Genomic DNA, 22,345 nt, shown 5'->3' on the forward strand with positions numbered 1-22,345 from the left:
AGAATCTGACAACATTCAAATTAAAGCATGACACAGTGACCATTTCTGTGCAGGAATAAACCTCTCAAAATAATCCAAACAAAATCTATGTTCCACTGCCATGGCTGTGCATCCCAGTCTTACCTAGAGTAACAGGCCATCCCAGTGCAGATAATGGTATTCAGCACAGCACACGTCACAAACCACTGATGGAAAAGGCTATTCACCCACCGATCCGGAAACACATATGTCGAGTAAGCAATGGCTGATCCTATAGATTAGAAAACAAAGACATGAGCCACAGCAATATATCATGAACTAGATTACACTAACAGGAATATCCACGAATGTGAGAATTCATGGTGAATTCAAACGGAATTTCACATGTACGGTCAAAATAGCGACAATGGCCAATTCTCTGTCAGCTAAGATTTCATTTTAGCTACTGCTCAATCTGAAATGCACTTCAGTAAATACAAAGTCTGTATCACAATTCATCTTTAAAACGCACACGATACCTGCATGCAGGTTAACTTCCTTTAGGCAGTCAATAGTGTTTGTTTATTTACATATTGTTTTTCCAGGACGAACACAAAATGATTCTAATTTTATTTTTTTTTAATTACCAACGGAGTGATATAACGATAACACGTATTTAATGCAGTTGTTTATGTTAAAGTTTTTTGTAACTAGAGAAGTGGATCTTTTCGGAGATTTCAAGATTATTTCAGATTTGTCGAATGCTATTGCAGTAGACCTCTAAACTCGCTTTATTTTTTGAATAGTTCATACAATGTTCAACAAAAATCTGCACACCAGTCAAGCCATAAGACTTGCTTTTCCCACAGAAATCACAAATCTGCAGTAATGTTACTACCGCAAAGAATGTAGACCCGCAAATAAAGTGCTGAAATTGAACTGATGGATGGGAGAGGTGTAGGAAGCAGGAAAATCGATTGAGTAAGCTATTCAGATAGTGTGAAGATTTCCAGATGAATGATTATGAAACAGGCAAAAAATATGATGGTCATATCTGGACCTGATCATTACACAGGTCATTCCTTAAATTGGAAGTAACAGTTCCTCATTCTCTCACCACAGTAATAACAATATAAGAGTTTACTGAGATGCAGATGCATACATTGGTTATATGGCCCCACAGACAGTATCCTAGGTAAGATGCCAGATTGGGTCTCTCTCCTAGAACACTGGGCTCAGTTCTGTGAGTGATGTGTGTGTGTGTGGGGGGGGGGGGTGTAGTGTGTATGAAGGAGGCTGAGAGCTGCATGTGCGAGGCTACGTTTCCCTTTCTGTGCGCACTGGTTTAGTGTTGTGTGTGGTAGAGTTTAAGCATTTGTGTGTTGTGTGTGTAAGGTAGTTTGAGTGTGACCAAGTGTTGTATGTATGTCATGCGACAGTAGTCACCATCACTGGGAGCATAAGATGGACACTTGAATTAGATCCATGAATAACTCCTATGTTTAAGTCACCCTGTGCCCATTGTGAGTGCAGGGTGGGTGTAACATGGTTGTTTGGCGTTAAATGTTTTGCATGCTCTCCTGTCCTGCTGCTACTCTCAACAAACTAAGTGGATTTGGCTGTGGAGCCTGTAGAGCGCCATCTGTTGGTTGTAGGGATCCTGAAACACCTACATGCACTAGCAAGACTTGTTAATGTACATATTCAGGTAGACTTGCATATTTTGAATAGGAGAAATAACTTGTTAGTAACTTCCCCACCGCTTTATAAATAGGCTATAAGATCCTATATGTTTTTCGATATGATTTGGTTATTTGTATTATATTGAGTTTGTCATATAGGTTATGCACATATGGGCTAGTCCTGGGTTAAAATAAAGCTGGGTGTGTTAATTCCATTTAAAACTGTGTGTGTTCTGTGTGGATTTGTTTAGGGATCCCAGAGTTGTTGTTACTGTTGGCTGGCTGCGTGATTCCTGTAGCCCAGGACAAAGTAAAAAGAGAGCTAGGCCTGAGAACCACAAGTGCCTTTGTAAAGGCATTATCTGGTCACAGTGCAGGCAGAGGTGTGGATGCCTGCCTGTGAAAAGACCTGAGGAGGTAAAGCCAGAGGGGACGATACGTACCTGGTAGAAGAGAGATGCAGCCTAGTAAGAAAGAAGAGTTCCAGAGAGACCCCAGTAAAGCTTTGGCAACTGGGGCTGAAGGGTTCCAGCGTCCTAGAAAGCGGATTTGGCGGTGGTACACTGTCAGAGTACGGGAGCTCCACCACAGTAGTGTTGGAGTGTGTGTATTGCCCGCTCTTGCTTACCTTTCCCTGGTGGTCCGGAGGGGAGAGGATTGTAACATCAGTTACAGATCACTTTAAAAACTTCCCTCACCTTTGGCACTCACTCACTGGCTGCAGAACTCTGTGTCACTGAGAAGTCTTGAGAGAAAGCGACCGAGCTCTTAAAGGGATTTGCATCTGATATTGGTGCAGATCCAACTCTATCAAGCAGGTGTGGGGGCAAAGGGTCAAGGAGGGAGATTTTTGATCTCCTTGCCAGATCAAGAAAGGCTCCTCACCGCCTGAGCCAGAGCTCCAGGCCTTGGCCCAAGACGGCCACCTATTCAGTCTTATCAGTAATCTGGCTCTGCTACTCACCCCCTCATTCTCTTGTATCGCTCTACTAAATTATTTGAGAGTCTCATAAACTCTTATTCCTTTTGTGCCTGTGTTCTTCCTTACCCCTTGTGTGTCACTTTTTATATTACCACCGCTAAAACGTTATCAGTAATGGAGAGTAGCAACAATGTGCAAAATACAGAACAAGTCCTGAGCAGTTATGGAGGCGTAACAGTAAAGTCACAAGTCCTGTACTCCTAAGCTACCTCCTCTGGAACTGGTTCAGATAATGTGATGACTCACCCTCAGTGGTTGTCTTTTTCAGATGAACGAGTTCATTTGTGATTGGAATCTCTGGGTCAACAATGGGGGTAGGCTATTTGGCAGTGCCCGAAATAAGTATAAAATGAGTGGAAGAGCATTCATCTTGGTTGTGTGTATACAATCGAACCAGGAGAGTTCTACTTTAGACCATTGGGCATATAGGATGTGCAGTTTGGTGAGGAGTTTTGTGTGGTTCTCTGTAATGGGGGAGTTGCGGGGTGCAGTAAGTTTTGCGCCTATGTAAGACTAGGTGAAAGAACACCAATCGAATGGGAATTTCTCTGGGAGAATTGTCACAGTGTTTAGTTAAATTTATGAGAAGAGCTTGTGTTTTGGTCACATTATTGTGATAATATGAAAACTGCTCCAAATGATTCTAAAATCTCTAGGTAAGTTGTGGTAAGGAGCTAGTTGGATTAGTTAGGGTGACCAAAACATTGCCTGTAAAAAGCAAAAATACTTGTATATTTCCCAGTGTGGCTATGCCAAAAATGGAGTGCTTTATTTTAAATATTAGCGGTTCCAAGGCAAGGATGAAATTTAGAGGGAAAGGTGGCAGCCCTGTCTGGTGCCATTTGTAAATGGGAAGGTGTGCGATAAAAGCCTGCAGTCATGGCTTTGGTTAATGGGGCACAGATTAAGCATAGGATCGAAGTTATAAAGGTCTGGGGAAGGTCAAATATGGTTAACCCTATTGGGGTTAATAAGTATGTAGGGGTAAAGAGAAAAATACCCCTTTATCTTCATAGAGATTTTTTGTCTGAAGCTAAAGGAAGCTAGGTGAATTGTTAGTTTGTGGACTTACACCTAATGGCCATTGGAGTGAAACAAAAAAACTCCACTTGTCTAAATATGCATAGGGATTTGGGGTATGCATATGGGCAATGCTTTCTTCACATAGTTCCAGGTGATAGAATCAAACACTTTTTCAGCGTCCAAAGAGACTTACAGGCTTCGGATATTTTGTGTCTGATTACATTAGTGAGATTGAGCACATTACTAGTATTGTCAGACACTTATCTGTGCAGAACAAAGCCTGCCTGTTCAGCCAAGGCCAGCAAAGATAGGATTTGATCAATCTAGGGGTCAAATATTTTGCATTAAGTTTCACGTGTGCAATTAAAAGAGATACAGGGTGTAAATTACCACGTGCTTTAATTGGCTTGGGTTTGGGAGGGTGATAATTAATGTGATGAAATTAACATTTCTCGGGGGATCTGGCCTGATGTTCAAAATAGGTTAAACAGGTCTGTCAGGTAAGGTACAAGAACATCTGCAAACTTGCGGAATACAAGTTTGTGAATCCATCTAATGGCTTTATTGTCTCGCAGTGATTTAATTGCGAAGATAATTTTAATCTGAGGTTATTGGGAAATTCAGGGAGGTGGCTTGGTTTGGGTTCATCTTCGGTAGGGAAACGTCATCTAAAAATTCATCTGTGGAATTGTATCGCTAATGCCTGTATGTATGTATTTTTTACAACAAAAAGTGCAGTATTCTTGACATTGTTTGACTTGCTTTTGCTATTCTTAACTCTGAAAAATGTCTACGTATTCCTGTATGTTATACTATGCACTACCAAAAATAAAGAATATATAAAAAAATAAAAAATAAATAAAATTCATCTATGTCCTTATCAGTCAGTGTGCTTGTGTGTGAGTCCTCTGATTCAATGTGGAGGGAAACATAGGGTTTGATACTTAGCAGATCATGAAACAGTGTTATCATATAGCACATGCAAGGTTGTTTAGTAACAGTGTGGTATTTTTGTTTGAGCTCTAGACATTAAAGTGGTTGTATACTGAATAGTTTGTATACTCCTTTGTTGCTGTTCTCGGGGGTAGGGGGGAGATGAGTGGTGGTTGAGAATTGGTTCTTGGACATACCCAACGTAAGTTGGTATGAGTGGCCCTTAAAATTTGGTATGTTTGGCATCAGTTGCTGTTTGCCAATGGAACAAATGGTACGAAAAGCATACAAAGCAACCATAAAGGAAACACAGAACAAACAAAGCGCTAGGCTATTGAAGCAGATAGAAAATAATTGGACCATAAGAGAAAAGCGGGGCCTCTCCAATTTTTTTCCCCCCCACTAGCCGTATTCCCTCTGCTCACTTGCATACACTAAAATCGCTGGTCTCTCTAAATCGCCAGTGTTTGCCTCTGAATCTGATGCCTTATTAGGTCTGTGTCTCATTTTTGTGCAGCCGAAATACTGGTCTTTTAATTTTTTTTTTTTTTACATTTATGCAGTGTTCTCATTAACTATACAGTACTATGAGAACCTCATCAACTTATCAGATAATTAAGCTAATCTAAACACATTCCTATGTCAGAAATGGTTAATGCAAAACAAAGAAAAACAGTAAGCACACCTTTGTCTGTATGCTGATGCAAAAAAAAAAAGTTAATTTCCATTGGCCTATGTGTTGTGTTCATGCGGTATTACCAGCTTTTTTCCAGTTGGATTGCACATTGGGAAGCACAGAGGCTTCTAAATGCTCTTCTGCTAGTAGATTCCATGATTTCAGCAAGTGCAGACCATCCACAGGGGATGCAACTGTTCAAAGTGAGCCATACCAGATGTTTTATTGAATAGCCAATTTATAGTTACAATGATTGAAAAAAAAATCTCTTCAAAACTTTATCCAAAACTAGGTGCCCTGTACAGAAACAAATCCTGCCTAAGCCCTACGGTAAGGAAACAGATAGTGCAACAAATACTAATGCCGGTCATTGATTATAGGAATGTAGTGTATGCACACACACCGCTAACCCACCTTAATAAACTTTAAACTTTATAATTCGTTCTGCCACTTTGTACTAGAATGTAATTACTTTACCCACCACTGTGACATGTTAGAAGAGCTAAACTGGCTGCCGCTGGAACCCCGACGCACTCTTCATCTTTCCAGCCTTGTGCATAAGAGAATTTCTGGGAAGCTCCCACCCTACCTGAGTAGAATTCTCTCCTCAGCTGTTCCCACCTCTTATAACCTCTGATCCAGTAATAGCACGATATTAAGCATGCAGCAATACAAAAATAAAGTGGCTCGATCCTCCTTTTCCTACGGAGCATCGCAATTATGGAATAACCTCAGGGACACAGTCAAATCTTCATTCAATCTAATATCTTTTAAGAGATCTATGGCAATATACCTCAGCACAGAATGCACAGGTCATGGTTGAATATATTTATTGCCAGTTATGTATTACATTTATATATATATTTATAGTTTGTATATTGTATTTTTGTAATATTATATCCTATTGTATTGATGCAATGTTTTGTGGACACAAGACATGAATTGAAAATGAGAGAAATCTCAATGTATCCATCCTGGTAAAATATTTTATAAATAAATAATTGATTTATAGTTGACTTGGTGATGTTTATGTATTCTTTTCTTCATGCCATTGTGGCTGTGGATAGGAAAGCATGCAGGGCAAGGTCTTGGAATGGGTAATGTAAGTTGGGTGCTTTTGTTGCCGCGGACATTAAGGTCTCTTTGACCTTTGATTTGGTAAATCTGCTGAGAGGTTCCGCAGCGCTCAATCAAGAAGCCAGCCCAACTCAGGAGATTTGGGCATTATCGCATGGAACAGGGGGCATAGGTATTCCAGCAGATCTTCTGCTGTGACAGTCTCGGGGACCCATCTGATATGCAAGATCTGTCCTCCGCATCTGCCAGTGTTCAACCAAATTTGTTTAGGATTAGCTTCTGTGGTGGTCAACTTGTTAACTACCTCATTGTGTGCTTAGCACAATTCATCTAGTTTCCCTTCCAGGCAGTTTGTTCTCTCTCTTTTTATCTGGTCTTATGTCTATGGCTAGGTTGTAAAAAAAAATCTGATTGCAATGTGCCCCGGAGGTCTTGCAGTATCTGCATGAAGTCTGCATTCAATAGCAGGGTGTGTGTCTGAGAGCAACAAGTCACTCTCTGAGGAAGTTTTGGGTGCTGGGCAGGTTGATTCTTTGTAGGTGCCAACTTGTGTGCCGCAGGTCCTGTCTTTCTTCGGCGTTCCGACGAGCACACAAGAGACCTCCGAGCCCCTGTGGCTTATGTGGGGAGACCTACAATAATTGTAGGTGCTATCCATGCTCTATTGAGCTTAGTGGACGCTGAGATCTGCTCAAGTTCATTGCTGCGGCCTGGTCTCCAGACAGAGCTCTCCTTAATTGCGTCCTTCCAGCATGAGCTGTAGGAAAGCCCTCCGTGAACACACTTTTTGTTGTATGTATATACTTGTATAGTACGTTTTTTTTATTTAGCTATATAAAAAAGTGACACTCCAGTCACCATAACAACATAATCTTAATCTATAATTTGGTGATAGCTTTACTTTGCTTTAAGAGTGTGGTGTGCCGTGTAGATTTGCACGGTATTGTTGTGTCTATTCTCGAGTCCAGCACATGATTAAAATCACTGCAGACAAACTGAGGTGTTCTGTGTCTGAGGCAACTTTGTGAGTAGTCTATGTAAGACGTTAGGCTGATGTACATTGGGACCATAGACCCCTTCCAAAGTGACAGGTAGGGCATTGAGTATGCAGTGTAATATAACAAATCTCCCTTGACTATTTTTAATTGTAGAAGTTCGAAGGCATAAATTGATTTATGCATTAAGAAGGACACCCCTCTCGATTTAAACATGTGTCTTGCATCATGGTATTATATGGGAAAATCTTGCAAGCCAAATTTGGATATCCTATTGTTTATAAAGTGCATTTCCTCTAATACGAGTCGTCTTTTGTGCGATGTGTTTGCACCGCGAACATAATGTGTTACTATTTTCATATTTTATATGGATGGTCATATGTACTGCTGGAAGTTCTGTGTATAGTGCGTCTCCCTGCTGCTGGTCTTGGTTTTCATGGCGGCTTACGATGTGGTGCTGTGCTTTAAGTGATGTGCCTCTTACATTTTGGGACGGTCGTAAGAAAGAATCAAATTTAAAAGGGAAGTAACAGGTTGTCCCGACTACTAGTGTGGTCCAGCACGCAGAAACTATGTAAACATATACATAGGCAAGAAAAGGAAAATAAAAGGACAGAGCGTAAACCGGACCTTAGAATGGCCAGACTAATACGCTGGAGACAGAGAATGGTCAAAGGGAAAGCTGAGGTCAAGGAAGCCAGAAAATACACAATACCATTTACACAAGCCAAGTCAGGGAAACCAGAATTCAGAATAACCAGGGAAAAGCCAAGATCAGGATACCAGGAAATCAGACTCACAATGATAAAGCACTCTCAGGAAACCAGGAACAGGAAACCACGACAGGGCAAGGTACTGGAGTGAGCTAGGGATTTAAATATCCCTCTCAGAGGTCTGATTGGTCAGAGGGCGACCTCTGACCCCAAAACGTGCGTGCGCGTTGACGTTGTGACGTCAAGCGCACGTCAGTATAAACTTCGGGGGCGGAGCTATGTTTAGGTGCGACCACGCGGTCAGCGCCATTTTGGATCCGGGTGCGACGGCCGGAGGATGCGGGGAAGCGGTTGCCGGCTCGCTGTCGAGCAGGTAAGCTCGTGCCGTCGGCTAGACTGTGCCGGTCGGGCACAGCCGTGCCACGCGGCGGGCCGGCAACTGCAACACAGGTAGAACTGGGAGAACTAAATAATAGTATGTACAATGGTTCTCTCGTGGAGAAGTAGTGCAGACTGGACGCACTATGGGGGTAGCAGAGAATCGCATCTCCTGTTGTGGCTAGGGGCTCGATTTGGTGGATCAATAACAAGGCCGGGGTTCTCTATATTTGGATAGGGGTACCAGTTGGGGCTCAGTCAGCTTAACCTGAGTAGATTAGCACAGTACATAAACATACACAAAATTGACAGGCAGTCCCATGAGATCATTACCAACTTTTTTTTTCTGGAAACCTTCCTTTCTCATAAAAAAAAAAACCTATAATATATATATATATTTTTTTTTCATATTCTAGTTTTTCTTAACCTTACGGTTATGCACGGAGATCAAGTACGTGCCCCCCCGCTGGGAATCACCTGGCCATTCTCTGCCTTTAGGCTCGATGCGGCCATAGCTAGTTGTCTCGTGTCATTTTAAGGGCCACCCTAGGTTGTTGTAGTGATACTAAGAGCGTAAATTCATATCTTGATGGACATTCATATTCCCTACTATTGTGTGCCCTTCTGTTAGTTGGGTTTTGCTATATATCAGGGACTGCCAGACCTTTACCTAATTTTTTGTGAATTAAACTATTAAACTTTTCAAATATTCAGAACCCGTATGGTAATATTGTCCTTCATCACCCTCATAGGGTCAGTGATGGTAAACATTAGAGATAGCAAGTACACTTGCATCCGTTTAGGCTCTTTGACAGTTCCGCTTAGCCTTGGGTCGTAGTGGCCATTACGGTGTGCCATTCCATAGAGATTTTCTGTCTCGGCTTAGGAGCCTGCACAGGTTGGTGTCCCACCAGGCCCCACTCTGCCATCTTGCGTAGGCCTTCCTCTGGCGTCTGTAGGGCTTTGATGCGGCCTTCCCGCGTGACAAGGAGATTGGTAGGGAATCCCCATCTATATCAAATGAAGTTGTTCTTGAGAATATCGAGCACCGGCTGGAACAATTTGTGCCTCCAAAGCGTGGCTGCAGACAGATTGGCAAATATTTTCACCGATGTATATTCCTCTAGTGGCTGAGCCCTGTTTCTGCTGGCACTGAGCACTATTTCCTTGATTTCCTTGATGTGGAAATAGTGTGTTGTCAGTAGTACATCTCGTGGCACTGTGTCTGGCAGATGTCTGGGTTTAGATACCTTATGTACTCGGTCAACTAATAGCATGTCCGCTGGTTTTTCTGGGTCATAAGCATGTAACAGGCCTCTGACATAGAGAGGTAGGTCCAGTGGCAGTGCTGTTACGGGGACCCCTCTAGGGCGAAGATTATTTCGGCATGCCCTGTCTTCCACATCCATGAGTTTCATCGCTATCTCTTGTACCTTCTGCTCCAGCGTTCGGACATGATCTAACATGCCATTGTGGGCATAGACAAATTCATCCATTTTGAATTCCATATGCATGGTGAGGCGTCCTAAATCTTGAATATCTTTCCTGAGCAAGGATATAAATTTGGTTGATAGATCGTCGAGGGCTTGTTGGAGGTAAGTTGCTGTGAGTTGTGTGCAGGTTTCCTGATGTTCTGAGGTAGAGTTTGGACTACCAGTCCCTGATTCCCCGCCGCCATCTTGCCCTGCGGACCTGCTCTTTTTAGTCTTAGGTTGCGATATGGAAACATCTTGCACTGCACAATCAGATGCTCTAGGACCTGATATTCCAAATTGGCGCTTATTTCGGAGCACAGAGTTCTCTGTAAGCCACTCTTGCGTTGTTTTAGCGGTGTGCTTAGGGTCATTGTATTGTTGGAAGATTAACCTTTGGCCCAACCTAAGATCCGGAGCACGCTGCACCAGATTCTTATTGGTGATATATCTTTGTATTTTTCTGTGTTCAGCTTTTCCTCAACCCTGACCAGTCTCCAATTTCCTGCTGGTGAAAAACACCTTCAATGCATGATAATACAACCACCATGCTATTACCACAATGGTGTTACACAGGTGATGAGCGGTGCCCAGTATCCTCCTGACATGACATTTTGAATTGAGGACAAAACAGTTCAATCTTTGTTTCACTAGATAATCTTGTTCTTACAGCCTAAGAGTTCTTTAGGTGCTTTTTTGCAAATGGTCGTCTCCCATCTTCACACATGATCTCTGGAACTCATCAAGAGTGACTATCAGTTTTTTTTTCTTTTTAAAAAATTTGCACATTTTTCAAAAATCTGTTTTTTGCTTTGTCATTATGAAGCATTGAGTGTAGATTGCATGGTGAATAAAAAAAAAAAAAACATCATAAGTTAAACATGAATTCATAGTATACATTTTTTTGTTGTTGTCAATCTTTGTTTTTATTGAGGCATAGATTAAGACAGTACAGAATGCAAATCAGGGAGTTAGAGCATATAAACGTATGGTATACAAGTCATATTCAGTGCGTAAACTCCCGCTTGAGTCAGCCTCTTTTTATATTTTAAGGTAACAGTACAGGTTAACTACTAGCCAACAGTGATGCGTCCGACTAATTGTGAGGGATTCATAGGCTATTCAGGCATCACTCTGTTTTTAAACTATGCGTTATATTACAGGCTTTAAACATACATTTCTAGTAGCGCAAACACATATAAGGTTAGCAAGTTAGATAAGCATTTATGATTATTCTAGTGAGACGGTCAGGGTAATTGTTATAGGCTAATACTAGCTTTCTTGCAACAGTTAGTAACGCAGGTTCAATTTAAGTTTTGCTCAGGAAAGACATGGTTGGTTACAAGCTGGAGTCCAAGTGTATGGGGGTTAGCCCCCTTTAAATGCTAGGGTCTGACTAGGGACACACAGAAGCGTTTAAACAACTGCCATTATGAGGGCTGCCAAGGGCTTAGAGAGCAGACCAGACTACTTCATGGTAAAATAGAAGGGTATAGCCAAAGTTTGGAGAGGGTCATTAAGTATGAGACCATGGGTCAAGTGACTGGGTCACCAAGAGCCAATGTCCGCCCGGGTATTAGGCAGTACTCAGCTGTGGTGGTACTTTTCTCTCCCGACGGCAGTTCGTGTAGGGTGATCGGTCTCGTGTGCCGGCCCAGTGTTCGGGTCTCTGCTTCATACAATGCCCGTGATAGGATGCGTGGCAGTCGGAGCGTGGGTGATCTGGAGAGTGCAGGGTAGTCGTAAGAAAGGAGGGACCTCTCCCCAGCCCCAAGCTTCTTGGTGGGTCGGCTTCGGCGTGCCACAGGCTCGGGTATGCAATTGAGCTGGGCCTTCCCCTGAACGGGCGCTGCGGATAGCCCTGGTGTTTCGCCGCCGCCAGCAGCGGGCGGGCTTCCGGCGAGGTGGCTGAAGCTTTAGAGGGTGCCCCCTAGTGAACTGCGGCTCGGGTGGGCGGACAGCGGTTGTTGCGGGCGTAAGGGTACAGGCTTTACTCGGGGTCGGTCCGCTCCGTCTCCTCTTTGCCCTCCCCTCTGTCTGCACTCCATGGACGAGGGAGGTCTTGGCGAGGCGTTTTTCCAGCCGGTCCCAGAACTTCTGAAAGATCAGGTCCAGGCTGGTAAGTTGGGGTTGTGTAGGTGGAGGCCTTGGTATTTCGTCCGCCAGGTTGTTGGGCTCAGTACTGACAGGGCCCCAGCCAGGGTGGGCAGTCGTATGCCTTGTGGCTGCGTGTGTCAGATTGGTGGGGACCGGGATAACCCCCGCCAGTTCCATAGGGGGGAACGGTGGCTCAAGCCTTGTCTCCTATTGCGGTGGGACGGCGGGAGAGCGGCCGTCTCCCCCGCGTCCGCCATGTGTGTAGGCCTCAATGGCTGTGCGAGCGGGAACAGTGCGCTGAGCCTCGAGAGTGGTGTCATTGTGCAGGTCTCGGTGCCCCAAGTCATTTGGGAGCCAAGAGAAATCGGGTCACAGGTTCTGCTCCGCGGGAATCGGTTCTTGGTGCGGTAGAGTGCAGGAGCAACAGAGACCTGCGACCGTCCCACTCTGCAGTCAGGCCCCGCCCCCATAGTATACATTTTTACCATTTATTCTCCATGGTTTTATTTACCTTCTCACAGCTTTTCAAAACTGCTGACAATAAGAGCAGGGGTGTTAGATATATAGGGATATTTACCAAAGTGAATATAATGCTAAAACTTCTGTATTGCTAAATTACAAACTATCGTCCGTAGCACAGCGGTTTATATTGCTAAAAAAAAAACAAAAAAAACAATATACCCTCATATCTGATCTATACACATACAGTTTTAGATTTTGTTATGTTTTACAGGAAGTGCAACCTTAATAAATCTTTGAATACTCATTATCTTATGAAATCAGTGAATGGAACAAGACCCAAAGATGCCATCAATAGCCGAGAATCAGAACAACTGTTTAAAAACATAAGCAGAGGACACCAAAAGTATGCTACACTACAGTGAACACAGAAATAAAACCAACATACCAATACCCAGGTAAGCAATGTGATACACTACATGTCAAGCGTATGGAATGCTCGAAAATTCTGATTGGTCAGGACACTCACGTAGCTGGGCCGAAACATATGTCCAAATGATTTCTGGTTGCGGATCTACATAGTAACAAATCAATAACGGCACACATAAAATATACTGGACATTAGGTAGAGAAGGACAAGTATACGGCCAGCAACACCAGTATGTGATACAGGCAGGGTCATTGTGTTGGGTTTCCAGGCCCCTTCAAAATGGCAATTATCTGAGACTATAATAACATAAATGATTTGTAACAATTAAGCAGACATAGTATGCCTTTCCTTAGAATTTTATGACTATTGGCCAATTTAATCTTGTAATGTGAAAACATGCTAGGAGTTTCATTCAGTTAGTACACATTTAATAACGCCCTACATGCAGTGGTATATTTTCGATTTGTGCTGCCCTAGGCACGACTACATTTGAGCACCCCCTTAAATGTAAATTTGCCACCCCCAATTTGTGTTTTTTTTTTTGACTGACAGACACATGCCCTCATTGATACATGCACTGATACACACTAACTGACAGATACACAGTCATTGGCACACACATACAGTCATAAGCACACACTGTTTAATCAACACACTCTCAGATACACATAAAATTACATACACACACTGACACACACTCACAGGCACACCCATTCTCACTCACAGACACACACTGACAGCTACACTCACTCACAGTAAGGTGGACAGCCCCAGAACACGAAACAAGGCATTTGTCCAGGAGCTTAGGGTGGCATTATTTGGCGCCCCCCCCTAAGAGTGCCGCCCTAAGCAAATGCCTTTTTTGCCTTGTGGTAAATACATCCCTGCCTACATGCAATCAGAACTTGGCGTCTAGCAGGAACCTAAAACATGACTGCATGCTTCAACAAATATAAATTGTGAGGTCTAAAGCTACAACTATTTCCAGTAGAACAACATATCTGTGGGGAGGGGTGGGGTACGTGTGGGAATAGTTTAAAAGTCCCTTGTAGTGTAAGTTATCCACACCTCAAAACAGTCTTTGTTTGTGGGTTCATGAAAAGAATGCCTGCATACATAGTCACCGTTTTGTTTATTTTTTTTTAACAAGGGAAGAACAATGGGTCAGAGTACTACAACATCATTGCTAAATACACAAAACAACCGTCACACCCTCCAAATAGGGAGAAACTTGGGTTTTCACTTTACACTGGGGCGCCAGTGAAACATGGAAATACTAAATAGTTTTCTTACTTATAAGTACTGCTCGCTCAACAGTGTTACACAAGCAGAGTAACATAATAAGTTATATAATTACATGATTATATAACGTAGAACAATATAAAAAAGGCAACCGCCCATCTACTTTCTACAATTAACTGAGAAGACTGGGCTGTACCTGGACAGGCACCAAGACTAATTCGACAATAAATAACTGATCCAAATCCTTATGATTGCCTGCAATATGTCTAACTACAGGCCTTAGTTTAAATAGTTTAGATTGGGGGGACAGGGTCCCGTGCTCGTCAGACGCCACACTACCTTGCCCATACCTGCCCTCACCTACCCAACCATGAGCCCGATACCGCACTGCGCGGAACTTGGCGGGAGCAGACCAACACGGGAGGGGGGGGACAATTCGAAGACTGGACCGAGAGCAGCCTAGTCGGTTAGAACAGAGGGAGACGGGAGCGCAGGGAACAGTTGCCCAAGATTGGGAAGCTAAATAAACCAGCAACTCTTGAGAGGAGAGAGAAGCAACCAAACCCACAAGACACGATGGCAGAACGCTGAGGCAATTTCCACTCCACACAAGCAACTCACTTCCACACGCCTACACATAGGAACACATGCCCACCTCCAGACACACTACAGAACCCACAAAATACAAAAGCGATACACCCACAAACAAATGACACTGTGACATACACACCTCAGACCGAAAGGACCATCACTCAATCACGGACCAAGGGACCAAACCCGCCAGGAATCAAGAGACCCACCACGAAGAGACCAAAATAAGACAAACAACAGGGAGGGGAATAGTGGGCTAAGCCCGGCAGAGGACGCATTAGACAACAACTAAAAGGTTACCAGCACGCTCATGATAGGGAAAGGACACACAAGACAATAACACTTGACAGGACCGCGGGTGACTTGCTAGTTACCGCAGCACATGGCGAATATCGTCCAAACAGCTACACGACCCAAACACCTGCACGAATATAGCCATGCTGCAAGCATGAGCAGGGATCTCGATACGATGAAACCTATCAGGTAAAAGGTGAAAGGCCCCCAAACCACTACACATGAGAGTGAATTAAGATGTAAGCTGCAAAGGGGAAAGACAAAGGCACATTAGCGATCACGTACAAGGAGAAGCCTCCAAACTAGGTCATTTGAAAGACGACTGACCACAATGTAAATTACACATATGAGGCTACCACCCGCTATATCCGTTGATACAAGCAATAATCCACACCCGATGACACTAAATACACTAGCATAATACAATGAAGACATTACACCCCTCATGGGACCACCTCTCAACCACAGTAGTAACCAAATATTTAAAATAGGTTTCCTGGATGTATATGGCAAAAATGTTATGCTTAAATAGGAACTAACCAATGCTCAACCAATAGGGACCTACGAGTCCAAGGAATACAACAGTATTAAATCGTCTCTCTTTTTCTCACCAACTACTATGGAGACCTGCGCGTCTCAATGTTTATATTTGCAACTGTTATGCTTTGATGTGATTTCTGTCTACCAACACCATCAAAAATGTTTCTTGGCTACACATTGCAATAAGGCTATGCTCAACTAGGTACAGACGCACGCTCAACCACTATGGATCTGCGAATCCAATGAATACAATAGCATTATTACAATACTTACCAGCTATTATGGAGACCTGCGCGTATCAACGTTTGGATAAGCAACTGCAAAGCCTAGTTCATGTACTTGACATTTAACAAACAATAAAAATTCAGATTTACAAAAAAAAAAATAGTTTCGATGAGCTTATAAAAAGATTTTAAAATACATTTGGATACATTTTTTTTCAGCATAATAAAATATAAACCATATATCATAATATATAAAAAAAAATATTTATAAAAATATTCAGAAATTAAAATCTTTCGTAATATTAAATCATTTTAAAAGCTTATCCAACAAGCTTAATTTTATGCCTTTCACAGAGCTGAGTAGCTTCTTATAAAACAAATCATAGCTTTTTGTGTTTAACGCAAACCATAGTTCACCAAGTGCTGTCCACTAATTCGATGTATTATTTGTTATGTAGGAAGGTAGGTTTTTGGGATGCGTGACCTGTGTATTATACAGGGTGACATCCAACATAGGCCTTGATTTAATATTGTTTGATACAGGGCCAGATTAAGGGCCTCATGGGCCTAGAGTTGAAAGTTTCGTATCGGCCTAATTACATGAGTGCATTAAAAGGAACACTCCAAGCACCATAACCACTACAAAGCACTAGAGGACAACAGGAATTACTACACTAAAATGATTTCCACTTTTCCATTGTCTTTATTTATAAAATATTTTGCCAGGAAAGATACATTGAGATTTCTCTTGTTTTCAAGTATGTCCTGGGTCCACATAACATTAAACATGTATCATATCACATGTACACATCAGTAGCATCAGTTGCCATCTTTCTATTTTGCATTTATAGTAGTATGCTATTGTATATTGTAATACAAAGTACAAATGTTCCTGGACTCCCATCTATGTTACTGGCACAATATTATCTGTTTTATTTGACTTTTATTTGCATTAAAGAAGAAAAAACAAAACTGAAAAATTAGAAAACTTCCTCATATTCATATGGACTAAAACCCCTCACATATTAGTAAAATATCTGAGACAGAAGATCATATTTACCTGCAATTCCTTAAAATACTAAAATGCTAAATTAAAAAACACCCCCATATATCCTTACTGTGAAAGCCAATCTAAGAGAATGTATTCATGTTATATCACTGCACCAATGTATTTTATTTTACTATACAATTATATGACCAGCACTAGTACTGAATATCTTCTGTTTGTATAACTAAACAGTGTACCAAACATGCTTCATGCCTTTAGCTTGTTTAAAAATATAAAATTGTGCATCTATCTTCGAAAACCCCAAATGTTGAGCGGGGTAATATTCCTGAGGATTGCCGTTGGGGTACCTCAAGCCTCTTGTAATCTTACTATGCACTGCAAAAATACACAAAAAAAAAACAAAAAAAAAAAAAACACCCCCATATAATATATAATATTGGTCAAATAATGGTCCTGTTTAATACATTAACACCAACACTTTTCCCATAGCAGGTTTTGTTTTTGTGATGGAACCTGCTCTGCGCGGACAACTGACGCAAGACTCAAGGAAAATCCTCACCCAACAGAGCTAAAGTCACCTTCCTGCCTTTCCCTTTCCTGCAGGACACCCATGAAGCTGATCCGGCTTTAAGGATCTTTGGAGACTGCCTCAGCACCAGACTCTTGACTGGGACATACCCTGAATCACTCACCAGATCGGAACTGTGCCCCGATCTGGTGGAAAGTCTACCAGATATCACTTGGTCCACTAACCTCCAAACAGAGCGCTTTTTGGAGGGGAGATCAGGGAGGTGATGAGACGTCCGTCAACACCAAGGACTTGTGGGAGCTTCTCTCTATGGGCCTCCGGGAAGCCATTATTGGAGATCGGGACAAAACAGCCTGGAACTCTGCATTGAATCAGGGGTTAGCTGCAGCTCTGTCTAACTTTACACAAGGATTACTTGGGCTGGGCGCCTCTGATCCAGACACTTGTAGGAACGGTAATGCTTGAGGACTAGCTCAATCCTGTAGGGATATATCTGACTATCCAGGGATGCATAAAATGTTTATGCTACTCATGGGGAACTATACGTTTACGGGGATACTGTACCCAAGAAATAGGAAACAGGAGGGTTGCTAAAAAATATTTAATTTCTTTATTTGTGTGTATATCTGTTTGTGTTTTTGTCTGTTTGTATCTATTTGAGTGGATCTGTGTCAGTGTGTGTACCTATTGGAGTGAATGTGTGTATCTGAGTGAGCTGAATGAGCGCATATATCTGTATGTGCACCTGTCGATATGCGTATGTCTGTATGTGTATCTGTGTATATATTTGAGTGTGTCTGTATTTGTGACAATGTATATATCGGTCTGCGTGCATATGTCTGTATGTGTAGCTATGTGACTTGGAGTGCATCTGTGTGTGTGCATAGGTCTATCTGTGCGTGTTTGTATAGGTGTGTCATTGGAAGGGGTGGGGGGGACCCATTCGGAAGAATTTTGCCAGGTCCTAATTCCTAATTAATTTCCTAATATTACTGACTATTGGATGTAAAAATTGTGTATTCCAGGGCTGAGATTTTAATTATACTGAATAGTCCTAATTGTTTTGGTAACCTTTCCCATAATTTACTGGATTACTGTGACGTATAACCGGTGGACCCTCAAACCCTCCAGAACAGTGTTTATACCTCCTAAACACTGACTGTTATATCGCTGGGAGACCCAGCAACATATCAATGTATGCAAATACTCTAAAAAAACGAGACATTGGTTGTAAACATTAGTATTTATGAACAAGGAGTCACACAGTCTTGTGATACTCGAGAGTTAACGTATGGCAAGTGTCCAAACTATCACGGATATGCACATTCTGTTTTATATTTAATGCTATAGACAAAGACATGCACAAAATTAAATGAAACAGAAATTGTAGAAGTTAAAGAGTGTTGCTCCCCTGATAATGTGAACATCTTTGGCAGGAGCTTTAGCTTATTGATAGATTTATTTTGAGTACTGTGTAGCGAATGATTGGCACCTACCCAAACTGTAAAGACTGAGAGCTCCGTAGTCAAAGAAGAAGCATATGTGACGGGCTTGGGTGGACATGATACTGAAGGTGTGAGCACAGGTGGATGCCAAAGGGTAAATGCAGCAGGACAACATGAAGACAAGTAGGGGCCACAAGAACGGATCATGCAAAGACTCATGGCAGAACAGCATGGACAACATCTTCCATAGGAAGTACCTGCAGAAAGATGGGGAATTGTAATGAAGGGGATGGAATCAAAATGAGGAAGCTAGTCTCCACTTTTATTAGCTGCATGGGGAGAATATATTATCCAGGAGTTGGAACCAATCATACCTCAAGACATTTAGTGAAATGGACCTTACATCACAATGGAACCGTAGCTAATGTTATTGCTTAAATGTTTTATACAAATTACACCTTTATATATGTGGCTTTTTGTTGTACGTATACTGAGACACACCCTAAAAATAATTTTCTGTAATTTCAATATATTCATTCTGGTAAAACACTCAAAAAGCAATAAAAATAATAAAATAAATAAATATATATATATATATATATATGTTCACTGCATATAAAACAAGTTACAAAGAAGAGGCCAGTAGCCACGTCTCACCAGGTAGGTATGAAATGTGTCCAGATATTGACGGTCTCATTAGTCATTTGGAAGAGACTCAGGATACAGGCAGTGGCTGAGCTCTGAGGGGAGCGGTAGCCACATATAATACTGTCTTCATGAAACACCTGAAACAAAAATTGAAGACGTGTGTGAGCGACTGGTTAATAGTACATGATGGATGTCCTTGTTGTCCCAGGACATAGTGACACTTACTTTGGGCACTTGTTGAACGGTCACCAATCGGGGTAGCTTCCAGGTCAGCATGGTTTTGGACTGGGGTTTAGTCCTTGCACCTCTGCTAATCAGCTCCTTTCTCTCACGAGCATCTCTTGATTCTCTGGAGACAGAGGTAGCACATACATGTATCACTAAGCACAGACTCCTGCTGGGCAAACAATTATTTACTGTAAGTTAACACACATGGTGCTGGATCTTCCAATATCCTAATAACTATACAACAATCTCTCTCTGTTTACTCTTCTTTCTTCTCCAATATTTTCGACAGAGTTGGTCAGGTGGCAGATATCGGAGTCTCGTGACCCTACAATAGGCTAAGTGGCAAGTGATAACTGCACAACACTTAAACATGGCACAGCTGTCTGATAAGCAGTGAGTGAATGTAGAATAATGTCACACTCCCCTGAGATAACACACAGTGGTAAAAATATATTAGATGGTTCTACAAGGTACTGGGATGGGCTCTATACACCATGCATATACAATAACATTATACTTTATGTATATATGTGTAAATAGTGTAGACTGGATTAGCAGTATTAGTCAAGTAGATCAGGATTGCTTCAGACCCGAGGAAGAGAGGAAAACTTGTCTTTGAAATATTATATTCAATAAAAAAAGGTATCATTGCATACTGCAATACTCTGGTATTTTGGCATTATATATATATACACATACATACATACATACATACACACATACATACATACATACATACATACACACACACACACACCTTTTTACTGCCTTAGCTTGATGGAAGTTAATTTTGTTAAGGAGTAGCAGATTGGCCATCACTGCTATTACTTTGCAGATATGCACACTTAGCTAGTATAGCATGTTTCTGGTGCATATGCTGCTGGATGTAAAAATGCATGTAGCTTGTGTTATTCTTATGTAAGAATAGGTGAAATATATGAATTATTTGTGTTTTAAAATTAAAAATATATAGAAATTTGCAGGGTTTTTTTTTTGGGGGGGGGGAGGGGAAGGGGTGTAGAGTGTATAGGTAGAAGCCTACTACCATCCTCAGATATACTGGAACTAGGATTTAGATATATTCTTGTGTACGGCATAGAAGGTTGGGGTGTATGACCTCGCAAATAAGTGCAAATAGGCCAGCCTGGTGGTAGATCTCCTATTGAGCTATACAGTCCTTACCTTCTGGGATGCTGTATGCAGTTAATCCGTTCTGGCATGCAAAAGGTTAATGCTAGGCTCAGTTTAGGAAGATCAAGTCTCTCCACAAGCTCAGAAAGTACATATGTTAAAAGTTCCCCACCACTAGTCTAATATTGCTGTATGACCTGAATAGACTGTTTGTGATTCAATGTCATGTCCTGAACAAATTTAAATCCCAAGGAATATTTTATGAGTTAATATGTAACCAGGTGGGGATGGGTCTGTTAAAGAGTAATATGGAAGTATTGCACTCAAACTAGTTCTACATGCACCTGCAAAGAGACTGGGGCAAAGTGTGTGTGGAATGGAATGCATGTAAAATATAACAAAATACAGTCAGATTCATGTTGAGGCTTTGTGACTGTACCTCATATTTGTCATTTAAAGAGATAGTACTGATATACACAATAGCACATTTTCCAAACATCTGAAAACTAGTACGTGCGTATTTTACATATACTGCTTTTAGATGGGTTGCATTTTACAGCAGTGACGGACCTGTCTTTGAATTCTGCAGGGTTATTATTAACTAAAGTGAACATTTTGGGGGCATTTCCACAAACTGATTTCTAAACACATTTATTGTAATGTAAAGACACATTACTGGGAGTGTTGTTGTCGTCCAGTTGCTCTATTATACATACAGACACACCAAGAGTTCTACGTTCCTAAAAAAACAGAAACATTAGGATGGAAAAGAAAGATATAAGGATTGGGGCCCAAAATAGGGGAATGTTCCTCTAAGTAGGGACACTTTGCAAAACTAAAACAAACTTTAAAAGGAACAGTCAAAGAACCATAGCAACTGCAGTGTGCTATGGGGATTATGTTGCTTGGAGTGTCCCGGTGCCCTCCCTAGGTAAGTAATCAAACAGTTTTGCCAGTCACAGCCTCCTGGAGAGTTGGAAGCTCCTATGTGGAGCATCCATTAGCTCCCCTGAACTGCAGGTTTGTAGCCTTGTTACTGGCCTATCTCAGAGCACAGAGCTTCTGGCTCTCCTAGAGAAGGTGACCAGTGGATCCCAGGTAAGTTGTCAAATCGTTAGCATACAGTTCGACTGCTTAGCCAGTGAGGGCACCGGGTCACTCTTGACATCATAACCCCTTTGTTAATTATAGTGCTTTGAATGTTCTTTTAAACAACTTCTCAAACATCTACATACACATCATAATGTTACTACATTCAGTTATAATGAAAGTAATTTATATTAAGGTATTAGTGACACTTTTTAATATGGCGGATAATGTAATACTTAATACTGCTCTCTAAAGTCAGCCTAAATAAGCCCACCAAAATAGGAAACACTAACACGGTTACTCATTGAAGTGTGAACCTGGAGGTCCCTGGCATAGACTTTCCTTTAGGGATGAACGGTTTAACCGCAAAGTTCAGTATCCAGATCCGAATCGCTCTGCCCCTTTTCCTTACACTGATGAGAATCAGCAGTAACCTATTCACAAAAAGTTTTGAGAAAGATTCTGAGCAGCGGAAGGATAGGGGTCAGAGCGATCGAGCA

General features: G+C 41.8%; 1 protein-coding gene across 4 annotated transcripts in view; it reads right to left on the reverse strand.

Moving 5' to 3' along the window:
• The window catches only part of PAQR5 (progestin and adipoQ receptor family member 5), a 30,522-nt gene that overhangs the window by 6,808 nt on the left and 1,369 nt on the right, over positions 1 to 22,345 (reverse strand). For 3 of the 4 annotated variants that reach the window (XM_063448718.1, XM_063448717.1, XM_063448720.1), the window contains exons 1-5: positions 20,808 to 20,963; positions 19,623 to 19,746; positions 19,407 to 19,534; positions 18,801 to 19,006; positions 124 to 250 (exon numbers count right to left, since the gene is read on the reverse strand). In XM_063448718.1, coding sequence (XP_063304788.1) covers positions 124 to 250; positions 18,801 to 19,006; positions 19,407 to 19,534; positions 19,623 to 19,746; positions 20,808 to 20,845 — 623 coding nt within the window. In that variant the 5' untranslated portion in view covers positions 20,846 to 20,963. Of the gene's footprint in view, positions 1 to 123; positions 251 to 18,800; positions 19,007 to 19,406; positions 19,535 to 19,622; positions 19,747 to 20,807; positions 20,964 to 22,345 lie in introns of those variants that run through there. The other variant, XM_063448719.1, reaches the window with a different exon arrangement.

This window comes from Pelobates fuscus, chromosome 3, assembly GCF_036172605.1.
Source record: "Pelobates fuscus isolate aPelFus1 chromosome 3, aPelFus1.pri, whole genome shotgun sequence".
NCBI classification, from domain to species: Eukaryota; Metazoa; Chordata; class Amphibia; order Anura; family Pelobatidae; genus Pelobates; species Pelobates fuscus.